At 43.1% G+C, this 24,735-nt stretch overlaps 1 protein-coding gene across 6 annotated transcripts in view; it reads right to left on the bottom strand.

Moving 5' to 3' along the window:
• The window catches only part of CDH23 (cadherin related 23), a 576,749-nt gene that overhangs the window by 284,399 nt on the left and 267,615 nt on the right, over positions 1-24,735 (bottom strand). For all 6 annotated transcript variants that reach the window (XM_075934954.1, XM_075934955.1, XM_075934952.1 and 3 more), the window contains 2 exons: positions 12,641-12,753; positions 6,269-6,457 (listed from right to left, as the gene is read on the bottom strand). In XM_075934954.1, coding sequence (XP_075791069.1) covers positions 6,269-6,457; positions 12,641-12,753 — 302 coding nt within the window. The remainder of the gene's footprint in view (positions 1-6,268; positions 6,458-12,640; positions 12,754-24,735) is intronic.

Below are 24,735 nucleotides of genomic sequence, written 5' to 3' on the forward strand. Positions count from 1 at the left end.
TTCTGGAATCTCATGTTGTATCATGGCGAGGGGGAGAGGTTACTCACCTCGTGCAGTAAGTGGTGTTCTTCAAGATGGGTGTCCCTGTGGGTCCTCACCATAGGCGTCTCAGCACCCCGTGCTTAGAATCAGAACTTTTTAGCAGCAGTACCCTGTGTGCCGATGCACATGCACAGTGCCGCTTCCGCTGTAGCGAGCGTGCTGACACACGCGTGTTGTTAACCATCCCCAGTTTCCTTCTTCACCATGGAGAGATTTTAAGACTCTGAAGCAAAGGGGAGGAGGGAGGGTCATGGAGTGCCCACAGGAACACCCATCTTGAAGAACACCATTTACCGCACAAGGTGAATAAACTCTTTTCTTTCTGAAGGAGTGTCCCTGTGGGCACGCCACTGTAGGTGACTATGGAGCAGTGCCCTGAGAATTTGGAAGGGGAGGCTTCGGACGTGTATTGTATTGGATAGAACTGCCACTCCAAATGTAGTGTGTTTAAAGGCATACGTATCTACGGCATAATGTTGTGGCCCTACAAATGTCAGTGATAGGGACATTCTGCAGGAAAACTGTAGAGGTAGTTACTGCTCTGGTAGAGTGAGCTGGTATTTGATCTGGGAGTGGTACTTTGTTGATCAAGTAACACATCTTGATGCAATTAACTATCCATTTAGAGAGTCGTTGTTTGGAAAAGGCTTGATCTTTAGAATGATCTGCTATGTCTAGGAGAACATCTAAATTGCTTTGTTCTTTCCAGGTAGAAGGCAATGGCATGGTGGATATCTAAGAAATGGAGATGAGCAGCATTGGCATTTGGATGAGGCTTCTGGCAAAAGACCAGTAAGTATAATGGGTTGTTAAAGTGGAACTGCAAAACCACTTTGGGAAGAAATTTTGGGTGAGGTCTGAGCACTTCACCCTTATAAAATACGGTAAAAGGAGAATCGGCCATGCGTGCAGCGAGCTTGCTAACTCTTCTTGCCATGGTAATGGCTATGAGAAAGTGACTTTCATCAAGAGATGCAAAAGCGAACAAGTTACCATTGGTTAAAACAGGCAACCAGTCAAGGTTGTAAGGACAAGGTTAGGATCCCAAGATGGTGGAGTTTGCCTAAATTGAGGGAACACACTGAGCTCTTTCAGGAACCTTTTCATAGTAGGGTGAGCAAAGTCCCTCTATTTGGGAATGCTTGCTTGAAAATGCCACCAAGTCAAACTTACCAGTTAAAGTTCAGAGGCTCTGCTTCTTCAAGGAAAGCAGGTAGTCTAGCACCCTCGACAGAGTGAATGATAGTGAACTGAGTGTGGCCCAAAGAACAAACCGTTGTCATTTTTTAGCATAGGTTTTCCTGGTACTCTGTTTGCATCTGTTCATGATGAAGTGCTGGATCACTTCCAAATAGGTAGAGTTGGAAGTGATCAGCCTTGAAGGAGACAGGCTTTGAGGTGTAACCGCTGGATGTCTGAGTGGAGAATTTGGCCCTCGTCCTGTGATAGGTTTGAGACTTGTGGAAGATGAAGTGGGGGAGCCACAGATATCTGTGACAGGTAAGGAAACTAGGTTTGCCTGGGCCATACCAGTGCTACAAATATGATTTGGGCCCTTTCCTGCTTTATTTTCTGGATGACTTTGTTGAGTAGTGGTAGGGGTGGAAAAGCATATGCTAGTTTGTCAACCCAGTTGAATAATAGGGCATTGCCTAGGGAGTGCTTGCCCAGGACTGCTCTGGAACAGTACTTGGGGCATTTCACATTGTAAAACATGGTGAACAAGTCTATGTCCGAAAGCCCCACTTTTGGAATATGGTATGCAAGAATTGTGGATGGATCTCCCACTCATATTTCTGAAGAAAGTTTCAGCTCAGATGGTCTGCCATCATATTTTGCTTTCCTGGGAGGTAGACTGCTGAAATGATCACATGCACCAGTGCCACAGAGCTGTGGCCTCTTTGCAAAGATGGTAAGACCTGGCTCCTCCTTGACTGTTTATATAAAACATGCAATCCATGTTGTCTGTGAGTATTCTTACTGATTCATTGTAAATCAGAGGGAGAAAATATTCACATGCTTGTCTGATCACTTGGAGCTCCAGAATATTGATGCAAAGTGATGACTTAGGTGGAGACCATTTTCCCTGAATGTTCTGTTTGTCCAGGTGTGCAACTCATCCTTCTCAAGAAGCATTTGTGGTTATTGTGATGGATGGAGGGGTGCGTTAGAATGGCATCCCCTTGCAAAGGTTGCTGGACTGCAACCACCAATGTAGGGATTCTTTTACCCTTTTTGGAAGGCTCAAGATCTTGTGCAGACGGTGCTTATGTGGTCGAAAACAGGTGCTGAGCCATGCTTAGAGGAAATCCATGTGCAACCAGGCATATGGCACCACATAAGTTGCAGCTGACATGTGGCTGAGCAACCGTAGGCATTGTATGGCTGACATCATAAGGCTGTTGATAATGGTTTGAGCTAATAAAGCTAGAGACTGGAAACAGTGAAGTGGAAGGTTGGCTTATGCTCGGATGCAGTTCTGCATTGCACCTATGAATTCCAACTCCTGAGTAGGAGTCAGGTGGAACTTCTGTGTGTTTATTTGTAGGCCCAGAGTGTTGAACCAAGTTGATAGTTCTTGCTGTGGAGTCCATTGCTAGTCGGGCTGTGGAAGCTACTATGAGGCAGTCATCCAGGTATGGGAAGATTATCACTGCTGATCTTCTTAAGTGTGCTATCGCTACTGCAAGAACCTTTGAAAATACCTTTGGGGGTGAGGCAAGTCTGAAGGGAAGGACACAGTATTGGTAGTGATAGTCTTTTAGGGTCAATGTGAGAAACTCCCTGTGCAATGGGAGAATTGTAATGTGAAAGTAGGCATCTTGTAGGTCGAGGGACAACATCCAGTTTCCTTTTTCCTAAGACAGAATTATCTTTGCCAGCATTACAATGGTGAGGTGTTGTTTCTTTAGGTATTTTTTCAGTCTGGAGACCCATCTTGGATCTGTGCAATCTCCTGATTTTTTGGAGTCAAGTAGTATCAGGAATAAAAACCCTTTCCCCTGTGGGGAGGGCAGCACTGGTTCTATTGCTCCCTTTGTGAGAAGCTTGTCTATCTCCTGTTGTAGGAGAGTTTTGGGAGAGGGGTCACTGAAGAGGAATGGGAAAGGGGGTTGTGTTGGAGAGAAGAAGAGGAAAGGGATGGTATAACCCTTGGGAGATTATCTCCTATGCTCATCTATCAGAAATTATATGCGACCAGGCTTGATGGAAAGGGTGCAGATTGTAACAACGCTGACTCAGTATAGGAGTCGATGTTGCACCCTCAAACAATTCCTCAAAATGCCTGTCTAGTGGTTGCTGACTGGGGCACAGTTGACTGGTCTGGAGGCTGCCTCTTCTTCTGCTGTCTCTGATGCCATCTTAAGTAGTAGCCTCTCTTGTGGGAGGTGTACGAGGATGATCTAGCTCAAGAAATATAAAGGCAGTACTGCCTCTTAGGCTGAGAGATGTACATGCCTAAGGTCTTCAATGTAGCCCTAGAATCTTTGAGAATATGTAGGGATCTGTCCATTGATGTAGAGAATAATTTTTGACCTTCAAAAGGAAGATCCTCAACTGTATTTTGCACCTCCCTAGGAAACCCTGAGACATGTAACCAGAAGGCCCTGTGCATCACAACAGATATCACCAAAGAATGGTGTGCTGTGTCAACTGAATCCAAGGAGGCTTGCAATGCCATCTTGGCTATGAATGACCTCGCCTCAAGATTGGGTTTGAAGGGGACCTCGGGGAGGTGTTCAATAAAGGTATTCATTTTGTTGAAAAGTTTGGAAGTATATTTTGATAGGAGGGCCAAATAATTAGCAATCCTAAATTGCAAGAATGCAGATGAGTAGGCATTGCATCCCAATATATCCAACCTCTTCCATTTCCTGTTATATGGTGTTGACTTGAAATGGGCCTTTTGTCCCTGGTGTGAACCACTTCAACTACAAGGGAGTTAGGGGCTGGGTGAGTAAGCAGGAACTCTGCCCCTTTGGCTGACACACAATATTTCTTATCAGCCCTTTTGGATGCTGGAGATTTGGAGGCTGCCAGATGATCCTAGCTGGATCCAGGATGGCCTCGTTTATGGAGAGTGCTATCTTGGATGAGGCAGAGGCATGAAGAATATCTATAAATGTATGCTGGACTTCAGGAACTTCCACTAGGGAGATGTCCAGTGAATCCACAACCCTTCATCCTTGCTAGGAAAAAGTGGAGCTGAGCTAGAGTGGGTGACAAGCCTGGTTGGTCCCTCAAACCTAGGAGTGGTATCGGTGCCAAAGAGGGTGGTCCCCAGTATCAATGTGATCACCAGCTCTTGCTGTGTGTTCAGTGGACATGGTGATGGAAATAATGGTACCGACCGTGCAGTTATTTGGGTATACTGTGGCATGGTCTGAAGGCATTATTCGATCGAGTCCTTGGTACCAGAGATGTCTCAGTATGCAGTCCCAGTGCCATCTTAAATAGGGTCTCTACCAACGGATCTGAGTGCCTCTGAGTACCGATATGCTGTGTCAGTTTTGGTTTTGAGGTGGAGTCTGCAAAGTGTGCTTCATTGGTAGGCACCACCCCTCAGAACTTGTTCACACCGGCTGTGCCTGGAACCTGCTTATCCCCTGAAGCTTGTGCCATCGGTGCGAAGGAAGGCTTCTCTTGAGGTGATTCCTTTTTTGTAGGCCTTTTTGTGGTGGGAGAGGATGTGCGCTTTCTCCTTGACATCTCCTTCTCTGGAGGCTCCTGCAGTACCTTTGTCCCTTGGTCCGAAACTGCCATAGGAGATGTTTGCAGAGAAGAGGCTTGTAATACCGGTTCTGACACTGGTCTCACTGTCTTCACCATTAGAAGCTTGAACTGCAGATCCCTGGTCTTTAGGGACCTGGAGGATGTGGTTTTTTTGTTTTTGTTTTTTTAAGAAAATAGGAAGAAAAGGCACCCGAATTCCCTAAAGGAAATGCTAACAAGAAAGAACTACACTAACAACAATTTTATCTGCTATAAAGAGCTGGAGTGCTGCTTAGTTCCGCCCTTGCCAGAGGCAGTTGAGAAGGAACTGAGGATGGTTGACATTGACATGCACACTATGGAGTGAGCAGCATCGTGCATGCACATCAGCACCCAGGGGCAGCCCAAAGTTCAATTACAAGTGCAGGGTTGCTGAGACACCCACAGTGGAGTGCCCACAGGGACACTCCTCCAAGAAGAAAAACTGCTTTAAAAGGGCATGTGGAATACAGGAGAGGAAACAAGAGGATCTGTGTGGATTTCCTTCCATAACTATTCATTTGTTGAAGCTCTCTGGTTACTGATTAACTTTCTTAGCTTATTTATCTTTACTTCATCTTCTTTACAATGAGAACTGAAAGTGCCTTGATAAAGAGGTTGAAAAGTTGTCCGTTCTTTATCATTTCTAGAACAGCCTGTGTAGTTTGGATGAACTTCTATCTGTAATTTTTAAACAACACATTGAGATTCATGGCCTCTATCCATACACCTCTAACAGCAGCACCTAGTAGAACTTTTTTCTTCTAAAAGAGACTATCACTGTCACAAAATGTTCTGTATTATGTGGTTTTAGCCTCCTCTATGCACTGACACAAACCAAGCCCTTTATTGTTTTTTTTGTTTGTTTTTTGTTTTTTTTAAAAGACAAGTAAAGATCAGACAGACACATTGGATTGAATACATATTACCACAGGACACATATCTTCAACTTTCACACAGCCTATTCATTTAAATGTTCTTTAATCATATTGTATCTGTAGATTTTAATGCACAGATAACTGTATGGTAGGGCTCTGATGACTAAGTTGCATCTCGTCACAGTTTATGTCAGCACCGCAGAATCATCCCCATTTATAGGATAAGCTGGAGAAAGGAAGCTGATTACCAGACAGGTGCCCTGAAGCACACAAGAACTGGTATGTGGTACAACCATATTCACATTAGTCTTATTTTACAAAAGCAACAAGAGATTCGTGAAATTGTCTGCATTTTAGGGACTGATGGGGTAGAGTGATAGCTGTAGAAGGTACTGGAAAATATCCAAGGCATGCAGGTATCCTAGGTATAACCGCACTCCTCATTACATATTAGTACCCACTTATCTCTCTGTGGTCTGCGTACTATTCTAAATACAACATGCAAATTACACAAAAGGTATCAGAGGTATGTGACAGAGGATTCCGTAGGGTGCATCCGCAGCAAGTGACTATTGATAATCATTCTGATGTCTTACCTCATCTTTATCCTGCACCTGGATGAAAAGGGGAAGGGCAAAGCCCACCTGAGCCAGCTCTGGGATGCCAACGCTGTATTCAGAACTATTGAACTCAGGGGCATTGTCGTTTATGTCGATGACAAGGACATTGAAGGTGGTGATCACTGTGGCATTGGAGGGGGTGCGGTCATCGTTCAGCTCTGTACCCTGCAAGGGAAAAGAACAAGTATAAGAGAAATGCAGAAGATTGTGGGCCATCATATAGAAATTACATACGAGCACTGCATTTGACTGCTGTCACTGAGACAAAGTCAATGGCACAGTAATAGCCTTTCCTTGTCTTTCATATCATGGAGGCTGCATGATTTGACCAAGGCTTTAAATGTGCATTTGTGGTCTAAGTTTAGTGTTCAAAGTAATAGACTGATAACTGTGACTTCAGTCAAGCATAAAGTAGTCAGGATCTGTGCAAACTCCCTCACCTCCTAGGTCTGCCAAGGATGGGCACACATGAATTTTTACCTGAACTATCCCACTCCTATCACTCAGACTATATTTGTTACTATTGATTTACAAATCCACCTCTCATGTAAATGAGAGGCGGCTTTGTAAATCAGTAGTAACAAATATTTATAGATGTGCTCTGTGGGACCAAAACTGTTGTCTCCCATTATGATACTGTGCACTGTAATGACACAAACTCATAACTGTGACACGCATACAGGAATACAGGAGATTTTTTTCCCCTCCACTAGTATTAATGTCAAGATTGTCAACATCTTGCAAAGTAGCCGAGCAGGATATGGGAGACACTTCTCAAAACCAGGGTTTCTCATAAGATCTGGGGAAGGCAGTGACATCAGGTTCTTCAGGGCCTCTCCTGAAGTCAGATTAGCAATAGCAAAAATCATGTTGTGATGTGATGGAGACAAATGTCCACTAGAAAAATAGGAAAAGATCAGCAAACTTGTTTTACTTGTGACTTAAAATAGGTTTGGCTGCAAATGTGAAGGACCAGGGCATACGTTCCCATGAGACATCAAAATTTATAATGCTGAGCTTTGGAGCGGAGTGTGGAGCTGGAGGTTTTTGCCCGGCGCTGGAGCGGAGCCAGAGCACAGAAAATCTTGACTGCTCCAGTGGTTTTTTTTCATTTTCAATCCAAAATGAATGATATTTTAGCAAGAAAGTCCTAATGGTGCCAAAAAGTTTCAGATTGTATAACAACTGATATTAACATTTACTTTACCACTTTACATAATATGTCACAGTTATTCTCACTTCAGCCGAAATAAAGATTTAATGTACAGATACAAAATTACAAAGTTTTTTGGAGATATGTTTTATTAAAGAATCAGATAATTATCAGACATCTGGCAACACTGCAGACTGCTCCCATCCTTGTGCAAAGGGTAGGCGAGTATGTACTTGCGTAGATTAGATAGTTAGATTATTATGTGTTTATTTTCAACCTTGTAACATGTAGCCTCGTTACTTCCCAACAATTAATGTTGCAGAACAGCAATAGCATGTACTAACGCTACGGCACATACCAAATTTCATTGATATATCTATATTAAAGCGTTTTAAAGATATTAATTAAAACTTGGAAAATATTTCAAATATTTTTACCGCAAAATTTCATAAGAAAAACTAACTTGCAATTTATACATAAAAATGTATATTAATTATGTATATTAAAAATACTTCTTGCTTCATTAAAACTGCAAGAAATGTGTTAAAATATTAAAATATACTTTAATAATAATTTTGTGTAAAAAGAAAATGCGATCATTTTTGTCCAGAAAATCCAAAATAAATTCTAAGTACCTTAAGTGGTTACGATATCACAAGCAGGTACGTTATAAAAAAAGTAATGCTTTTGTTCATTGCTTTTCGAAGATCATAACAAGAAACATTTGGATGCGGTAGCAGCACAAGATTTGGCCATGGCTTCAACAAAAAAAATCAAATCTGCCCACCATGATTGATAGCCAATTTACAGAAAAGGATCTCAATGACGTCTTTACTTTTGAATTTGAAAAGCCCAAATTTGGGCTTTTGGGAAAAGCAAAGAAGATATCGGCAACGTGCAAGGTGGAAAAGGAAGTGAATGGCGAGCTCAAAAAATGTAGCTCCAAGACAAGTGAAGCAAGTGCAGTGAAAAGTTTCAACCTTAGGCGGCATGTAAAATGTAACCATCCTGAAAACTACACGGCTCTGGTTACAAAAATGGACCAGGAAGATGAGGCAAAACAGAAAGCTGACGTGGCTAAACGACGTTCATCTGGCTCTTTGAAAACTCCTGGAGAAAAGATTTTTTGCAGAGCTTCATCTGAAAAGAAACCCAAAATTGTGCAAACAAAACTTGATTCATATTTGAAATCCTCAAAGGTTACAGTCACCATGGATGCCAATACTTTCCATGAAAGGCTGATGGAAATGGTTTGCTTGAGTTCAACACCGCTCACTACCTTCAGGCTAAAGAACAAAAGACTCCAAAAAATTGCAGGTGAAATGGGTCAGCAGCTTGGCGTTTCGACGGGACACGATGCGGTTCATCATTTAGTTGTCAGCACAGCTGAGACCGGTTGCGAAGAGCTCAAGAAAGCTTTGGAGCAAAAATTGTGCTACCTGAAAATGGATGCAGCAACCCATGGAAACAGAAATTTCCTTACAATCAATGCTCAATACTACAAAGAAGGAAAAGATAAAGCTGTGGTAAAAACCTTGGACATAATCCACACTGAAGGGCGTCAATTCTTCCTACGTAAAAAGTCAAGTAAAAGCTATTTTAGACTATCTATTTGGGATCAGTGAAATGCAAGTGCTGAGCATCTGCGTTGACAATGCAGCAAACATGACGTGTGCCGTCAAAAATTTCAGCGAGGACAGTGAAACCATTTCTACCTCTGGGTATGTCTACACTACCCCCCTAGTTCGAACTAGGGGGGGTAATGTAGTCATATGGAGTTGCAAATGAAGCCCGGGATTTGAATTTTCCAGGCTTCATTTGCATAAAGCTGGCCGGTGCCATTTTTAAATGCCGGCTAGTTCGGACCCCGTGCCACGCGAGGCGTACAGCTGGTTCGGATTAGGAAGCCTAATCCGAACGAGCTAGTCCGTGCTGCGTGTAGCCACACGGCACGGGGTCCAAACTAGCCGGCATTTAAAAATGGCGCCGGCCGGCTTTATGCAAATGAAGCCCAGGAAATTCAAATCCCGGGCTTCATTTGCAACTCCGTATGACTACATTACCCCCCCCTAGTTCGAACTACGGGGGGTAGTGTAGACATACCCTCTGAGAATAGGGATGTGGACAGAACTGAAGCTATTTTGCCTGATGAAGGAACTAAAGGAATGGATGAAATCAAACTCAACATAGATGCTGCTGTCCAATGAGTTACTGACCTCATACTTCCAACATGGCTTCATGAGAACGACTCAAAAGTCCAACTGATGAGGTGTGGTGTTCACACTCTTCAGTTGGCAATCTGGGATGGTCTGAACAAAGAACATGCGAAGAAATTTCTGGCAAAAATTCGACAAAGTCGTTGTCAAAGACGAACCCAAAGTATTCAAAGTGTTCTGCTTGATCTACATGGGGTAACTCTATCATTGGATACTGTGACTCACTGGGGTTCAACATTTGCGATGATTGATCGGCTTCTCATTTTTTAGTCTTACTGTGAACAAGTGGCTGCTGCTGGAATAAGAGAACTCAAGTTAACAAAAGCTGAATGGGATGAAGTGAAGAACCTGCGAGACCTCTTGACAAAGCCAAACCAAACAACCGTGAATCTTCAAGCTGTCGATGTAACCCCAGGAGTATTAATGAAGGAATGGCAAAAACTGTCAACATTCTTGCAAGAAAATGGTAGACAAATTGCAGAAGGAATCCTATCCTCCATGCAGAAACGCAAAGAGAAGCTTTTTGAAAATATTCATTTCCTTGCTGGAGTTTTTGTTGACCCACGGTATTGGATTCTTCTTACCTCAAGGGAAATACCAAAGGCAAAGGAAGGGCTCCTTGATATTGCTCGATGACTCAAAAAACAAAATCTATTGCTACATTTGAACTTGGCGAAAGAGGTTGAAGAAAACAAAACACAACAAAGTCATCAACAATCGAATTTGCAGTTTCGGAAAGTTCACATCCTTCAGAAATAGCAGGCTGTTCTCAGACTTCTATCTCCACTCTGAACTTGTTCGAGTGTCCATCCCTGAGACGTCTTCAACCATCACAGGCAAATGGAGATAATTCAAGCACCAATTCTTCATATGACGATGACTTCGAAAAGGAATTGGATAAACAAGAAAGACGCTGGCGAGTTTCTGCAATTCATAATTGTAATGAAGCATTATTCAAGAGAAACTTTCGGGAAGATTGTGAGGTGATAGAGTCTATTGGTAGGCTAAAAGTTAAGTCTGTTTTTGAGGCAATTCACAGCTACCCACACCGCATTCAGGCTGCCTGTAGAATTGCTTCGAGCATGCCAACAACTCAAGCTAGTGTAGAGTGACTGTTTTCGGCTTTAAAGTTCATTTTAAATGATCTGCGGCAGGCTATGAAAGATGACTTGATAGCTGCAATAATTTTATACAGATTGAATTATGAATGATTCTAGTTTGTATCATTGCTGATGACATTTAAATTGTTTTAAAACTCTGAATAAAAATGTTTTTTCAAAATTACAGTATGCACATTTTATTTAGTTAAAAATTAATTTGAGTCGGAGCGCGGAGTCGGAAAGGAGCTGGAGCAGTCATTAATGGTGCGGGAGCAGAGCTGGAGCAGAGCAATTCAAAAATGTGATTGCTCTAAGTCCCTGTTACAGTGAGTTCTTTTTGGGGGGAAGGGGGTGGAGGGAAAGAAGCGGGGAGCTGAAGAATGAATCTTCTTATTGTCAAAGAAACTAGAATGGCGAAGAACATTGAAAATAGCATTTTTCCTTTGTATAATCTACAAAAATGGAGACAAGACCATATGAGGCACGGGGAGGAAAGAACCCCCTGCAGCTCCAATGAACATGGGAGGGCAGGCAGAGGGGGCTGTTAAAGATCATCCTGAGGCTAAGATTGCGGAGTTCATAAAAATCAGCATTTCCACAGATTGGCATTTGGGCCTGTTCTCTCTATATAAATAGTTTCTAGTTTTTAACCCCCAAATCAACCTTGCTCCCTCTCTGCCTTCCCGAGAATCAAGGGAAAGAAGCAGGAATCCAAAGGATGATAATAGTATATTGACCGTGTGGAACTCCACAGAAAGACCCTCACCAGAGGTCAAGCAGAGTAATTACATGTCATTTTCTCTCCCTGACAAAATGCTGCCCCTACCACAGCAAGGAGGTGATCTGTGCTCTTCCAAAGCTGGCTGCCATCCTACCAATCATTGACCTATCTAACATGCTGAGCTCCCTCCCCGCCCACCCCAGCCCATTGGAATCCATGCTTCTAAATGTGTTTCCAACTAACTGGCTGACTTGGTATTGATTTTGATTAAAGGACTGAAAACAGAGTTGGGGGAACAGTTCTCTGGTGGGGCATTGTGGTATTGGAATGTTATGCTTCGATGCACTTTCAAGATGAAGTGACTTTTAGCCTTTTCTTTTGAATCCTTTTACCACACAACTTGGACATACATGCAGCTAAAGGATGTGCTGCACACCAAAAATACAGGTACCTTGAGATCTGAAAATAAGACCCATTTTTGTCATGCATCCCACAGTACCTATTAGCTTCATCAGCACATTCCCCCATTCGAAGAGGTTGAGAACTGTAGTGTCTGCGTCTAGCCTCCTCCCATCCAGAGGAGTACCCCTCAGCCAGAACAGAGCAGTACATACACTGCAGAAGACAGAGACCACCAGAAAAGACGTACCCAGGGCAGAAAGTCTCAGAGGGGTAGCTATGTAAGTTTGCAATTTTAAAAACAACTAGCAGCCCTGTGGCACCTTAGCGACTAACAAATATATTATGAGCTTTCATAGGTAAAGATTACTTCATCGGGTGAGTTAGACTAACCCGGGGCAGAAGTTCACAGAGTTTTGGAAAGGCTAACTGAGCTAGTGGGAGTCAGGAAGAATGACAGGAAACAGAACATGTAAATTCTATGTCCATCTCCCTCAGTCTAGAGATCATGGGGTCTGGCTCTGATGCTGGACAAGGAGAAAGAGGTCCTTCACTGTAAATAGCAGAGATCTACCTAGGTGTCAGACGGGACAAGAAAGAGTAATTCCAGCATCCTTCACTTGAAATAATTCAGTACTGAGCAACATAAAGCAGCAACACAATCACAGGTGATCCTGGGTTGAAGTGCCTTTCCTCTCCCTTCAGCTATACTGATTCTTCCCCCCACCTCCCAAAGGGATACTGTTCTTAGTACCTCACCTTCACTGTGAGAATGAATCCAGTGCTGTAGAAAGGGTTTTCACGGTCCAGTGGTCCATTCAGAGTTAAAGCTCCACTGATGTAGTCCAGTGCAAAGATGCTGTTAGTGTTACCTGGGAATGTAAACAAACAGTGTGAGCACAAGCAGACCATATTGCTAAAGACACAGACAACTATGGACTTAACACAGATGAACAAGTGTATCCTCCATGCTGACCCGATCAGATTCAAAAAGCAATTTTAGAATTCAGAACTGTAGTCTGCTTGAAGACTCCAAGCCAAGTAACAGGTTATACTAGTGTGGGTAGACTCAAAGCATTATACATTTACTTTAAAATTAAATGGTTGTAGATCAATTCCTCCTTCACTTACCTACCCAATACTGGGCTCAGAACTGTGCTTTCCTTGCAAGAGCTGATAGCATTGCAAACACTTCAGGCAACGTACGAATTTCAAAGAGTTTCTGCTAAAACGTAAATCTCCACATCTGCCTTGTTACTAATGAGGGATCTCTGTGTATACAGACACCTCTGCAGCTTACCTCTTAGCCAGCATCAAAGACTGAGCACAGGGACCAAACAGCTACAGTGGAGCAGCTACTCCAGGCATGTCAAACTCAAAGCCTACTGAGGGCCACAGAAACAAAAATGGATAGCTTTCAGGGCCACCAAAGAAAATGTACTTCTATTGGAAAGTCGTAATTATTTATTATTGTAGATTATGTTTAGGTATATTTTATAATATTTTTTCAGGTCTTGTTTGAATATAATACAATAATTTGATGTGTAAAATTGTTGTTCTTTGCATCCACGAAGACTCTTGAGTTTAAGGTGCTTCAGCCCCACCCCATGCTCTAACCCAATGCCCTCCCCCTCCCACAGAGCCAGAAACTCCCAGTCTCCCTGGTCTAACCCAATCTCCCTCCTCTCCTCCAGAGCCAAGCACCCCCATGCCCCCATTTAACCCTATGCCCCCTGCTTCCCTAGAGCCAGGCACTCCCAGCACCCCCCCCCCCAACTCTAACCCAATGCCTCCCCTCTCCCCCAAATGCCTGAGTTCTGGAGTCGCCGCCCATCGCTTCTCCCTCCAGATGCATGCACAGAGTAGTAGGCCGCGAGCAGGTGCTAGGACGCATGCACAGAGCGGCCAGCTGTGAGCAGCTCTGGTGTGTGGCTCAGAACCAGCAGGAGCTGAATTTCCTTAGTCAAAGAGCCAGATGCAGCTTAAGAGCCATGGGTTGGCCACCCCTGTTATAAACAATGTAACTGGGCAGGCTGCACTTAGATAATTTATAAAGATGTAGTTGCAGGTCGCAAAAATATTCAATTAGGCTGCACGTTTGACATGACTGAGCTACTCCATCACATGAAGGTGGGTAGGAAATGGTTGGACAAGACTGGGATGAGCAGAGCTTAGCTCCACCCCCACTCTCATGCACCAACCATCAGAGCTGAGCTCCTGCAACTTTTTCCTCCCCTGAAGCAAAGGGGAAGCAGGGGCTCAACTAGGAGCTGGCCTGCTCCTGGAACAGACTGCACACCGCCCTTTACCTGGGGCTTGTGATATAGTATCCTCATGGTCCTGTCCCACATGGTTTTAGGAGAGCACTAAAGTAGCACAACCAAAAGGAAAATTGAGTTATTGAACTGAACAGGGTTTGGTTTAGACGATGACTGCGTTAGTGGAAAGACTGCATTCTCATTTCCCCCACACCTCTCCCCCGGAACTTGCCACTATGTCCTCTGGAGGGCAGACTGCTTCTTTTCAGTAGTGGCATAGCCATGGGTGGGCCTGAGTGGATTGTGGCTTTGCATGAAGGCCCACCTATGGCTGGGGCACCTGGATATATTCCATTCTGCCTAGCGCTCTAGCTAGGGACTGGGGATTAACTCCCACCCCCATTGTTGCCCATTCACCTGAAGTCAGGGCCCACCCAAGTGGACCCTTCTGGCTATGCCATTCCTTCTCAGTGTCCTCACTTCCTTTGGGGAGGTGTCTGGACCCTCTCATTTGCTCCCATCTAGTTGCGGAGACTCTTCCTTCCATGCTTTTTGGTGCCTTTCTACAAACTTCTAAATTTGGCATCCCCAAAGGTTACACATGTGACTGGCTGTATGCAATGTGGACTTAATGCTTCACTGTTTTGTGCTTCATCCAGAAGCATATGTCCTGCACTCTAATGGCAACCTGAGTCAGTTCTCTCCTCCTTTAGCAATAGACATTGGCAGAAGGTTAACACGCTATTGCTGAGCCCAACTGTCAGCAGATACTAATATGCTGAATCTCCAAGGACTTGGGCTGCCCTCACTATAATCTCATCTCCTCTATCTTTATCAATGGAGACAAAGAAACCAGTTGTCACTTGGACACTTGGATATCTGATGCTTGCCTTGTGTGCTATCCAAAGACGTGCCTATTGAATTAATGATCAGGGGCTTCCACATACACACATGCAAACACAGTAGTACTAAACCACCACTTTCCCTGAACTCTCTTAGTGTGTAAGAATTCCTGATCCCAAAAGCAAAGACAAAGAGGAGGTGGGGGATTGTTACATTCCATTCAGTTGCAGGGGAGGGAAGAGAAAAGACACCGAATTGCTCAGTATCTTTCTATGTTAAAAACTATTTGCCAATTTTTGGGGAATGCATTCAAGAAAATTTGCCATTACAAAAATGTCCTTTCCTTAGCTCTTGACCACCTTGCTCCATTCTGTACTTCTGCCTGCCCAACCAAGCCACTTTAATATCACTTACATCATATAGATACTACCTTACATGGGTGATTTCTTGCTTCTCGTTACAGCTGTACTCTCACCTGACTTGGTTTGCACTGCAGCTTTCAATCCTCTCAGACATTTTACCTTCCAGAAACACCATGAGCAAAGAGACCAGTGTCTCCTCCTTGTCCTGGACCAAGCCCTAACTCTGTAACTGTACATTTTTCCTTTGCAGTGGAGGGCTTACATTTTCCCTCAGATCTCCAGTTACAGAGTGCCTCATGATTCTGTCCGTGGGGCCTCTTCTCTCTTCCATCTGAAATGGCCCATTGATTGCTTCAAGTGACACAGTTAACAGCTTAATGAACTGTAAAGGATCTACTTACAAGTATTAAATGATGTTCAGGAGCAAATCATAATGATAATGTATCAGGATTGGCACCCAGTTCTCATAAGCACCCCGTCCCTATTGCTATTTCTCTCAGTGGGTTTTCAGCAATCTAGGCCTCCACCCAAGCCACCAACATTGTTCCTTCTTCCTGAGTATACAGTTCCTTCTTAACCCTGGTATGAGACTGTAGCTCCATGGTGGCTTCTGCAAGACACTGCTGCATTCATCCACCCAGCTGATGTCCTTTTCAGCAGCTCTCCTTGGGCTCAGTGTGGAGCCAGAGTAGCAGGGCCCATCTTGGTACCTTTGTGTGCTTAGTACCCTCAGGCTCAGCCTGCCTACACTGACTTTTTCAAGAATCTGCTCTTCTCACTAGCCAGGCACCTGGTCTTCACTCCTTGAGTTCCATGCAGCAAGTAACTACAACTCTGTTCTGAAGCTCCTGTTTGGGAATGGGTGAGGCAGAGCCATGAGGTCTCCACTAGCAGGGGGCCTTTGGGCCTAGTCCACCAATGGTTTCTATCTTTGCCTCAATGTAGTTGTCACCCAACTACAGTCCTTTTTTTTTTTTTTTTTTTTTTGAGAGGGGTTATTCTCAGATCTCTCTAATATCCACTTATCTGTCTTGCTTCTCAGATAGTAGTTACTGCATGGTTAATTAAATCCCCTTTCAGAACTGTGGGAGAGAGAAGACACACTTGCCCCACATCACTGATCTTACTTAAAGTATCTCCTTAAGTCAACCCATAACTTTGTTAATAAGGCTGAAAACATTATTATTATAGAGAAGACCTAGCAGTATTAAGTCATCTCATTCATTTTCATGCCAGTGTCTCCCTCATCTTCACAGGATTCCTATTCACCTCCATATCTAATCTACAGATGTCCTCTTGATTTTCAAAGTCTTCACATATTTCATGCTACTTCTCCAATTTTATAGCCACCAGCTCCCTGCACTCACTATGCCTCTGCAATCTGGGCTCTCTCCCCTATTCCCAAAGCAAGTGGTAAGGTGGCGTAGGAGAAATGGAACAATTTAAGGGCCCAAATGCTCTGCTGTGCACATCAGACATTTTCCTTTAGTTCAGCCTTCCAAATATTGTTCAAACTAAAGATGTGTGCGGGCTATCCTTTGGGGAGCCTTTTTGCCTACAACGAGTCGGTTGGCTCTAAAAACAGCATTGAAGTAGGAAAGACATGTGTCCAGATTTGTCAATGTGTTTTCATAATTTTCCTCTACAAAGCCTCTTTCACCATCAATTCATTAATCCTCTGACCAATACTCCTCCATGAAATATTGCACCACAGAACAAAGCAAATTCTGCTCGATACTTCTCTTTGGAAACTCTCTCGTTATCTTTACATTTTCAATTTCTTCATCTCTTTCATGGAGGAAAAATAGCCATCTTTGCTTTTCACTCCCCATTTGCTGTCACTCAGCCTTCCACTTTCTCCACCCCTTATTGCTATAAAATCTCTCCTTCATCCTGTGTCCTCTCGTTATCTGTCAGTTTTTTGACCCAGTAAAAAGTCCCAGCCTGGGTTAACTGCAGTTTAGTGTGTGTCTGACTGTGCGTACTTCAACACAGGCTGATGGCTTTCAATTGGTTTGTCTGCTCCATTGCTCTAACAGCAATTACATTCACTCTTCTTTCTCCTTTCCCTCAGTGTCTGGAAAGCAGAGAAACCATTCCAAACTAGAGATGTCACCAGTTAACCAATAAGCATCATCCGTACAGGGTGATGCGTACTGGTTACCAGTTAACCAATGGCCTGGCTGGCCAGAGCAGCCCATGGCATGGCAGTACCACAGGTGTGGAGCCTGGGCTGGAGCAGTACCCCATACACAGGATCCCATTTAAGTGGTTAACAGGTTAAATGTTGATTAAATGGGATCTTACATCCCTTTTCCAAACCAGCAGGTCTCTACACTCCTGCAACAACTCACTCAGGCTGTGTCCACACTCGCAAGTGAACAACAAAGCTTTCATCTTTAAGGGGTGTTAAAATGACACCTCCCCCCCCGAAAGACAAAAGTTTTGCTGATGAGAAGCACTGGTGTGAAGCGCGCACTCCTACCAACAAAGCTAACCTCATTTGTTGGGAGTGGAAGCATTTTGTCAGCAAAAGTGCTAACGAACAGTAGCGACGGGGCTGTTCTGCTAAAAGGGGCATCGTGTAGACAAAGCCACAGAGGTGGAGGGATTCCATGGAGGTGGATGCAATAGAGCCATACAATATGGGACACTGAGGAGCACAAATGGCTCTCTGGCACATTGCTGCTCAGACTCCAATTCCTAGTTGCTGGACAATGACTGAAGATAAGTCTATTATTTCAATGGCCTCTGAAGCACATAATAAGTATCCAATACAATCCTACAGCAAGGGGTTTACTCTCTATTACATAATGTTGGCAAGTGACCCATCAATATGTTTCCATCTTCATATACCACTGCAGATCTGGTACCAGCACCGAGGATGATAGCCACCGCGGGCCCCTGGAGCAAGGTGTGTGGGAACAGCTTCATGCTCCTGGAAAATGCAGGGCCATGGCTGGCAGGGGGGGAGGTTGGGGAGCAGCTAGCCCTTCACACCGCTGGGCCTCCTGCCCCAGCCCTCAGAGCTGCACGGAGCAGCTGGTGTAATGCTCTGGCAGAAATTTAAAAGGGCCCAGGGCTCCAGCTGCTGCCACAATAGCAGCGGTAGCAACCAGAGCCCCGAGGCCTGGTGATTCAAAGGACCCTAGGGCGATTGCTAGTGTTCTCTGCATTGCCTATGCCATTATCTCAATGTCTAACAGACATTCAGAGCCTGTCTCATGCCACTCTGAACCCTGACCCTGTCTACTGTTTTCAGTGTTACCTGCCTGTCCAAAGACACCTGGTTTTTTATCCTTGCCTTGCTGCTTAGACCACTCTTACCTGCCCTATATTTCTGCTATCTGTACTGTCATGTCTTTCTGTCCCTAGTCTTGTTTGCCTAATGCTGCCAGTGCTATTCATTCTAACCTGCCACCCTGACACGGGTTTGTCAGTGCAATGAGTTGCTGTTCCTCTGATTACTATGTTTTTGAAGTAGCGCTGAATATCCAGACATGACTGGTACACTGAACCCTCTCTAGTGTATTTTAAATGGAGGAAATCTACCAAGAGAATTCTTTTGCTTGGCAGCCATAAGTGGCAGCAGGCTTCTCGCTCTTTCTTACGGGTCTCTCAGGCTATGTCTACGCTGGCGGGTTCTTGTGCAAGAAGTCTTGTGCAAGAACACGTCCACACTGCCATGTGCAAGATGTACTTTTGCGCAAGAGCATCTATGGCAGTGTAGACACACTCTTGCGCAAGAAAGCTCTATGACCATTTTAGCCATAGGACTTTCTTATACAAGGAACCCCTGCTACATGTCCACACTGACCTCTTGCGCAAGTGCTGTTGCGCAAGAAGGCTTACACTTGTAAAAAAAAGAGCATAGCTCTTGTGTAAGAAACCCTCTCTTACCACGCAATACTGTAAATCGTCTTGCGCAAGAGCGGGCAGGCAGTGTGGACACTCTGCGGGTTCTTGCGCAAGAACCCGCCAGTGTAGACATAGCCTCAGAGTGCAGAACACAAACCCTCTGAGACCCAGACAAAGAGTGTCAGCACCTGACACTAAAAGTTCACCTGATACTGAATAATCATATCATATGAATACTTGAAAGCAAAGTGTTCAAGGTGACTTCCCTTCAGGAGGAAATTATACCGACCAACGCCTCTATCCACAGCTCTTTCTGCTGGATTTGTATTAACAGTTTATGCTACAACCTTCACATAACAGATTCACTTGAGAACAAACGTTCCAGTACCATTTAATGGAGCAATCAGCCAGTGAACTAGCTTCCCTGTGCTGTGTACTCCAGCCAGGTAATTAAGTCATCGTAAACAAATTCAGGCATCACTAGCAGGTTCACTATTAACACATTTCCACTAGACAAGAGTCTGTTCCAAAGCTGTGTAGAACTTTTGGGAAGAGAGCTGCTATCTAATTGCTGCCATCTCAGTTCTGCAAGAGTCTTCAAACCCACTCTCTGGGTTGTGCTATGCTAGGGCCTTGTGCTCTCCCAGGGCTGTACCAACAAGCTGGTCTAGGTCTAGCCCTGGACTAAACAGGAACAGGAGGAAACAAAACATGAGAAGGACCACAAATGCCAGTCCCATGAACATGATGAAATGAGCTTTCCCTTTGAAGTGCTTGGAGAGCTCATGACTGTAATAAGAAACTGTTTGTTCTGTCTGGGAACAGAGCTTCTGTCATAGGCAGGAACTCTTCTGGCTCAGTCAGACTGAGCAGGCAAATTTCAGGAACTGATGGGTCTTTTCTTGTTACTACTGAGTCAGCACAGCTACTTAGCCCACCTGGGATCGGTGGCTCCCATTCTTCCTCCCTTATACTGAAACACAAATGAAAACCTGCTGATCTAGAAGAGGCTGTAGGTGGAGCTGAACACAGTCATTGTGGGCAGACTGAATTGGACTGAGGGGACAGCAGAGCTAGTGAGAAGAAACCTAGGGGATTGAGCTATACTAAGAAGCAAGGAAGAATTGTATCAAGAAAAAGCACATTGGTCATGGAGCAAGAAAAATGGAGTGTAAGATTTTTTTTAAAAAAAAATTTAAAAACAGAAAAGGTGATAGTAAAATAGCTCAGGGTAGAAGGAAGAATCTGAAAAATAAAACTGTTACAGATAAATACATTTAAATGTAATAAATAAAATATTATGGAAACAAACTCAAGTAAACAGCCATTGAAAAGGGAGGGGGAAGAATGCATTCAGTTATAGAAGGAAAAAATGAAGCATGTGAAAAGAAGAGACAGATTATCATAGTACAGAAAACTGCATTGAATCTCTACATAGATTCCGTAGCAGTCTCTCTGATGCCCCACACAAGAGTTCACAAAGAGCCCTTCAAATACAATGGTAATGGGAACCTCATGGTATCACAGAGAGACAAGGTGAGTGAGGTAAGATCTTTTATTGGACCAGCTTCTGTTGGTGACAGACTAGCTTTTGAGCCACAGAGAGCTCTTTTTCAGGTCTGTGTGTCTCGATAGCTTGTGTCTCTCACTAAAAGAAGCAAGTGCATAAAAGGTCTAATAAAAGATATTGTCTAATATCTTGGGACTAACATGGTTACGCAACAGTGTAAACACATAGTGCCTTATGATGTAAATATACGATCAGCACCATTTCTGCTAAATTTTTCATGTAGCACTTTGTTTTTCTTGGTCTATATGGATTTTTCCAGTGGGGTTTGGAGATTTAAAGACACAACAACAAGAACACGGATCAGATCAATCTGGCCAGAAGATAATTCACCTTTGGGAATTGACTATTATAAATCCTATCCAACTCACAAATTCCTTTCATCTGCTGCGGTGAAGAAAAACAAGATGAAGAGAAGGAAACCACATCTGGAGCACAAGGGCTATCCCACAACAGCAATATTTCAGTTCTCTTCTAGTCTCATTGTGAAGAATGGGTCTTGATATAGATGCCATTTCAGAGAAACAATGATATAAAGTGGGATGTTGTAAGTAAGGACCATGATTCTTAATACCTTCTGCTGACTCTCTCAGTTTAGAGAGGTTATTTCAACATACTGGAGTGACTCCAGAAAAAGGAAAAAGATATTGAAGTCTCCTCCCCACCTCCTTTGCTACTGGTAGCTCATTACTTTTCAAATTATGCACAAAGAAAAAGATTTGGCCAGTCCATCTATAATCAAGGACTGCTTCTCAACCAGTACCATCCAACCCTTTATGCCTTAGGTGAACATTACAACAGACCCCCATGAAGGGACATTTGTGGCCGAGACATGCATTGTCAGAATGGTGGGGACTTACCAAGCCACTGAAATGGGAGTGAATGACTTTCATGAGATGTGAAAGGGGAACTCATCACCCTCCTTGCGCTGGATAATTTATTAATCAAAATGTGCTCTGTCAGGGCTCCTCTGTATTGAAATAGATGCTGTTGGATGTGGTTCACAGAGTCAGCAACAGACAAAGTTATCATTATATAAATAGTCCATCAGCTGCTTTGACCACCTCACTGCTTTTCACCTTGAGTTTTTGCCCCATGAAATACGGAGACAAGTGCTTCAGGGCAGCTTTCCTCTTCCTCAACACACCCATAATCTATCAGTAAGTGCATACCTCACTGAGTTTTGAAGGAAACAAGACATTTCTAAGGGGAGGAGAATGGCATCTTGTTCTTTATTTCATAAACAACACCCTTAAGAACAGAGATTCCAAGTTCATTATCTCCAGTTCTAGAAAAAAAATTATGTGTTCTCTCTGATTCAGAATCAAATTGCTGCTTGTTTCTAGAAACACCAATTCCTGCCCATAGCATTCAAATCTAGATGGGGATGTTTTGTTAAAAAAAAAAAACAATGCATGTGCTTCGAGAACTAGCAGTTTTGGACAGAGTCACATGTACACACAAGGACCAATTCTGCACTCTGATATACTGACAATTCCCATTAATGTTAATAGGAGCTGCAGTCATGTATTGGAGAGCAGGATAAACCCCATAGATTCTAAAGATATTGGACTTTTGAGCTCATCATAGTTAAACCTATGATTTCAGCATGAAAATTTTAAATAATTTTAATTATGTAATACATTTCACAGCAGAGGTGTGAAGGGAAAAAACTGCTGAAAAAAGGTAACTAAATAAAGTAGCTTTCATTACAGCAGCATACACAAAGAGTAGAGTGAGGGTGCTGAAAGGTGAGTCTGGAGTAGGGAGGCAGAGGGAGTCCAGTGGCAGTAGTTTGTGCTCCTTGCTCTGGGGATTACAACCTGGTACACAAGATCACAATGCCACTCAGGTTTGGCCCTGCCACTGCTCTTCCTCTCAACGGCACTGTGACAGTGCACAAGGTTGCAATTCCACTCAATTTGGTACCTGAATCAAATGTGTTTTCATAGCCATTCCGAAAGCAGTGGGAGCCCAATTTTATGGACATTATTCCAATTCGCGGTTTCCATGACTATTATAACTTCTGTGATAAATTTCTAGTCCCAAACCTAGTTTATTATTGCAATGTATTGACCATTCCCCTGCCCACAAATGACTCGGTGCCAATCAGGGTCTCTTTCCAGGCAGAGTTTTATTTTCCAAGCACAGGAACAACACAAATAGCCCTTCAGTCAACATGGTCTGACTTCTATATTCAAATATGCACCTCAAAGATTTTAAGAATCAAACCTCTAATCCATGAACTGAATGCAATGAAAACTTATTGCAGAAAAACTGTAATCATTTGCTCAACCCTAGAGCCTGAAAGTTCCCTGAGTTTACAGAATTCACGTATAAATAAAATATTAACTTTTACAATGGGCAGATTGTCTTCTGAGAGTGACAGTCACCATAACACTTGGGACACTTATATAGGATTATGAAAGAGTACACCAGTACAGAATAAGAAAGTATTAACGACTTAATCTGTTTCAACCACATTTAACAAGAAAAATTAATTATTAATATTCATACCATTTCATTGTGATACAACTCAAGACTCCATTCGCTTTTGTTCTGTGTCCCTCTCAGTACAAAACATTTTTTTGTAATTCCCAAAGGATGACATAACTTTTATAAAATGTTCATTTCACCATTTTATTTAATGTCCTATTTAACTTGCAGCGGGCTTCATGTAAGTAAATAGGGAGCAGAAGGCAAATATATTCCCAAAGAGAGTATGTGCCTTGTACACATTTGGATGTTCATGCATTTACAGCTTGACTGGATTTATGGACTGAATTTTCACAACTCTGCATACAAAAGAAACACACCCATAAAACTACTGGGGTAGGTTTATGCAGATTTTTTCTGCACTGGACTTCTGAGGTTCATAAATCTCTCTCATTCCCCTCCAATCACAGAAAACACACTCGTGAACTAACAGATGGGTTTCAGTTCCACAAACCCATTAGCAGCTTCCTGATGATATCAGAAGCAATACTGGGGGCCACTTGATATAAAGTAACCTCCAGGTGGCATTTCTTCCTGTCATTGCTTCTTTGGATACATTTTTAACATAAATAAATATGCTTCCTTGCTAATCTTATCAGAAACTCTTCCAGTCAAGGCCTGGCTAAAACATAAGAACTTCTATTTTTCCTAGCCCCCTGAAACAGATACACATTGAAATTCCAATATGAGTCAGTCATCAATATTTGAATGGTTCTTTTGCAAGTGAACTTTTTTTGTTTGTTTGGTTGGTTGTTTTTTTTTGTTAAAGAAAAATCACACACACGAAAAGCAAGAATTCAACATCCCAACTCCCTAATGGGGGAGTTGACTTTTAAAATACCTAACGGATTGATGATGATTTTTTGTTTGGTTCACTGTGTAATTATTTGCATCTTGTCTACCTGGTGCAATAACTTCACACATTTTAGACTCATAACTCCTTAGGGAAAAGGGAAAACAAACACTTCCATGTAGCTCTCTGTCTTTGCTACTGAAAAAGTGTTCTCTCTCCAATCCAGATTGTGTACATATACTCCTCTTTTCTGTCACTTAGGGTGTCTTCCTTTCTCAATTCTGCAATTCCTGACAGAGCAGATCTGACATGTTCAAGTAATGAAGAGGTGTGGGGTACTGCCTGGTATTATTTTTCATGAAATCTGAAATTAATTGGCTCAACATTAACAATGAATTCCAAATGCAGACTTCAGTCCCACTTCACCCTCCCAAAAGCCTGCCAGACCCTCTCACGTTTTTCAGTCATTTCCCAAACGGATGCTGACTTATAGTTTTAATTACTGAAGACCATTTGCCGGGGAAGCACTTTGAAATGAAGGCAGCTATTATAGAAGCCATATTTACTATCATTGTTCCTGGACTGTCAGCAGGCCAAAGTAGCATCACAGCCTGTTGGTTCCCAGTACCAGACAAGTATGCAAGTTGCCTAGTAAACTAGGGCCAGAACAACAGCCG

Source organism: Pelodiscus sinensis, chromosome 8, assembly GCF_049634645.1.
Source record: "Pelodiscus sinensis isolate JC-2024 chromosome 8, ASM4963464v1, whole genome shotgun sequence".
Lineage (NCBI taxonomy): Eukaryota > Metazoa > Chordata > Testudines > Trionychidae > Pelodiscus > Pelodiscus sinensis.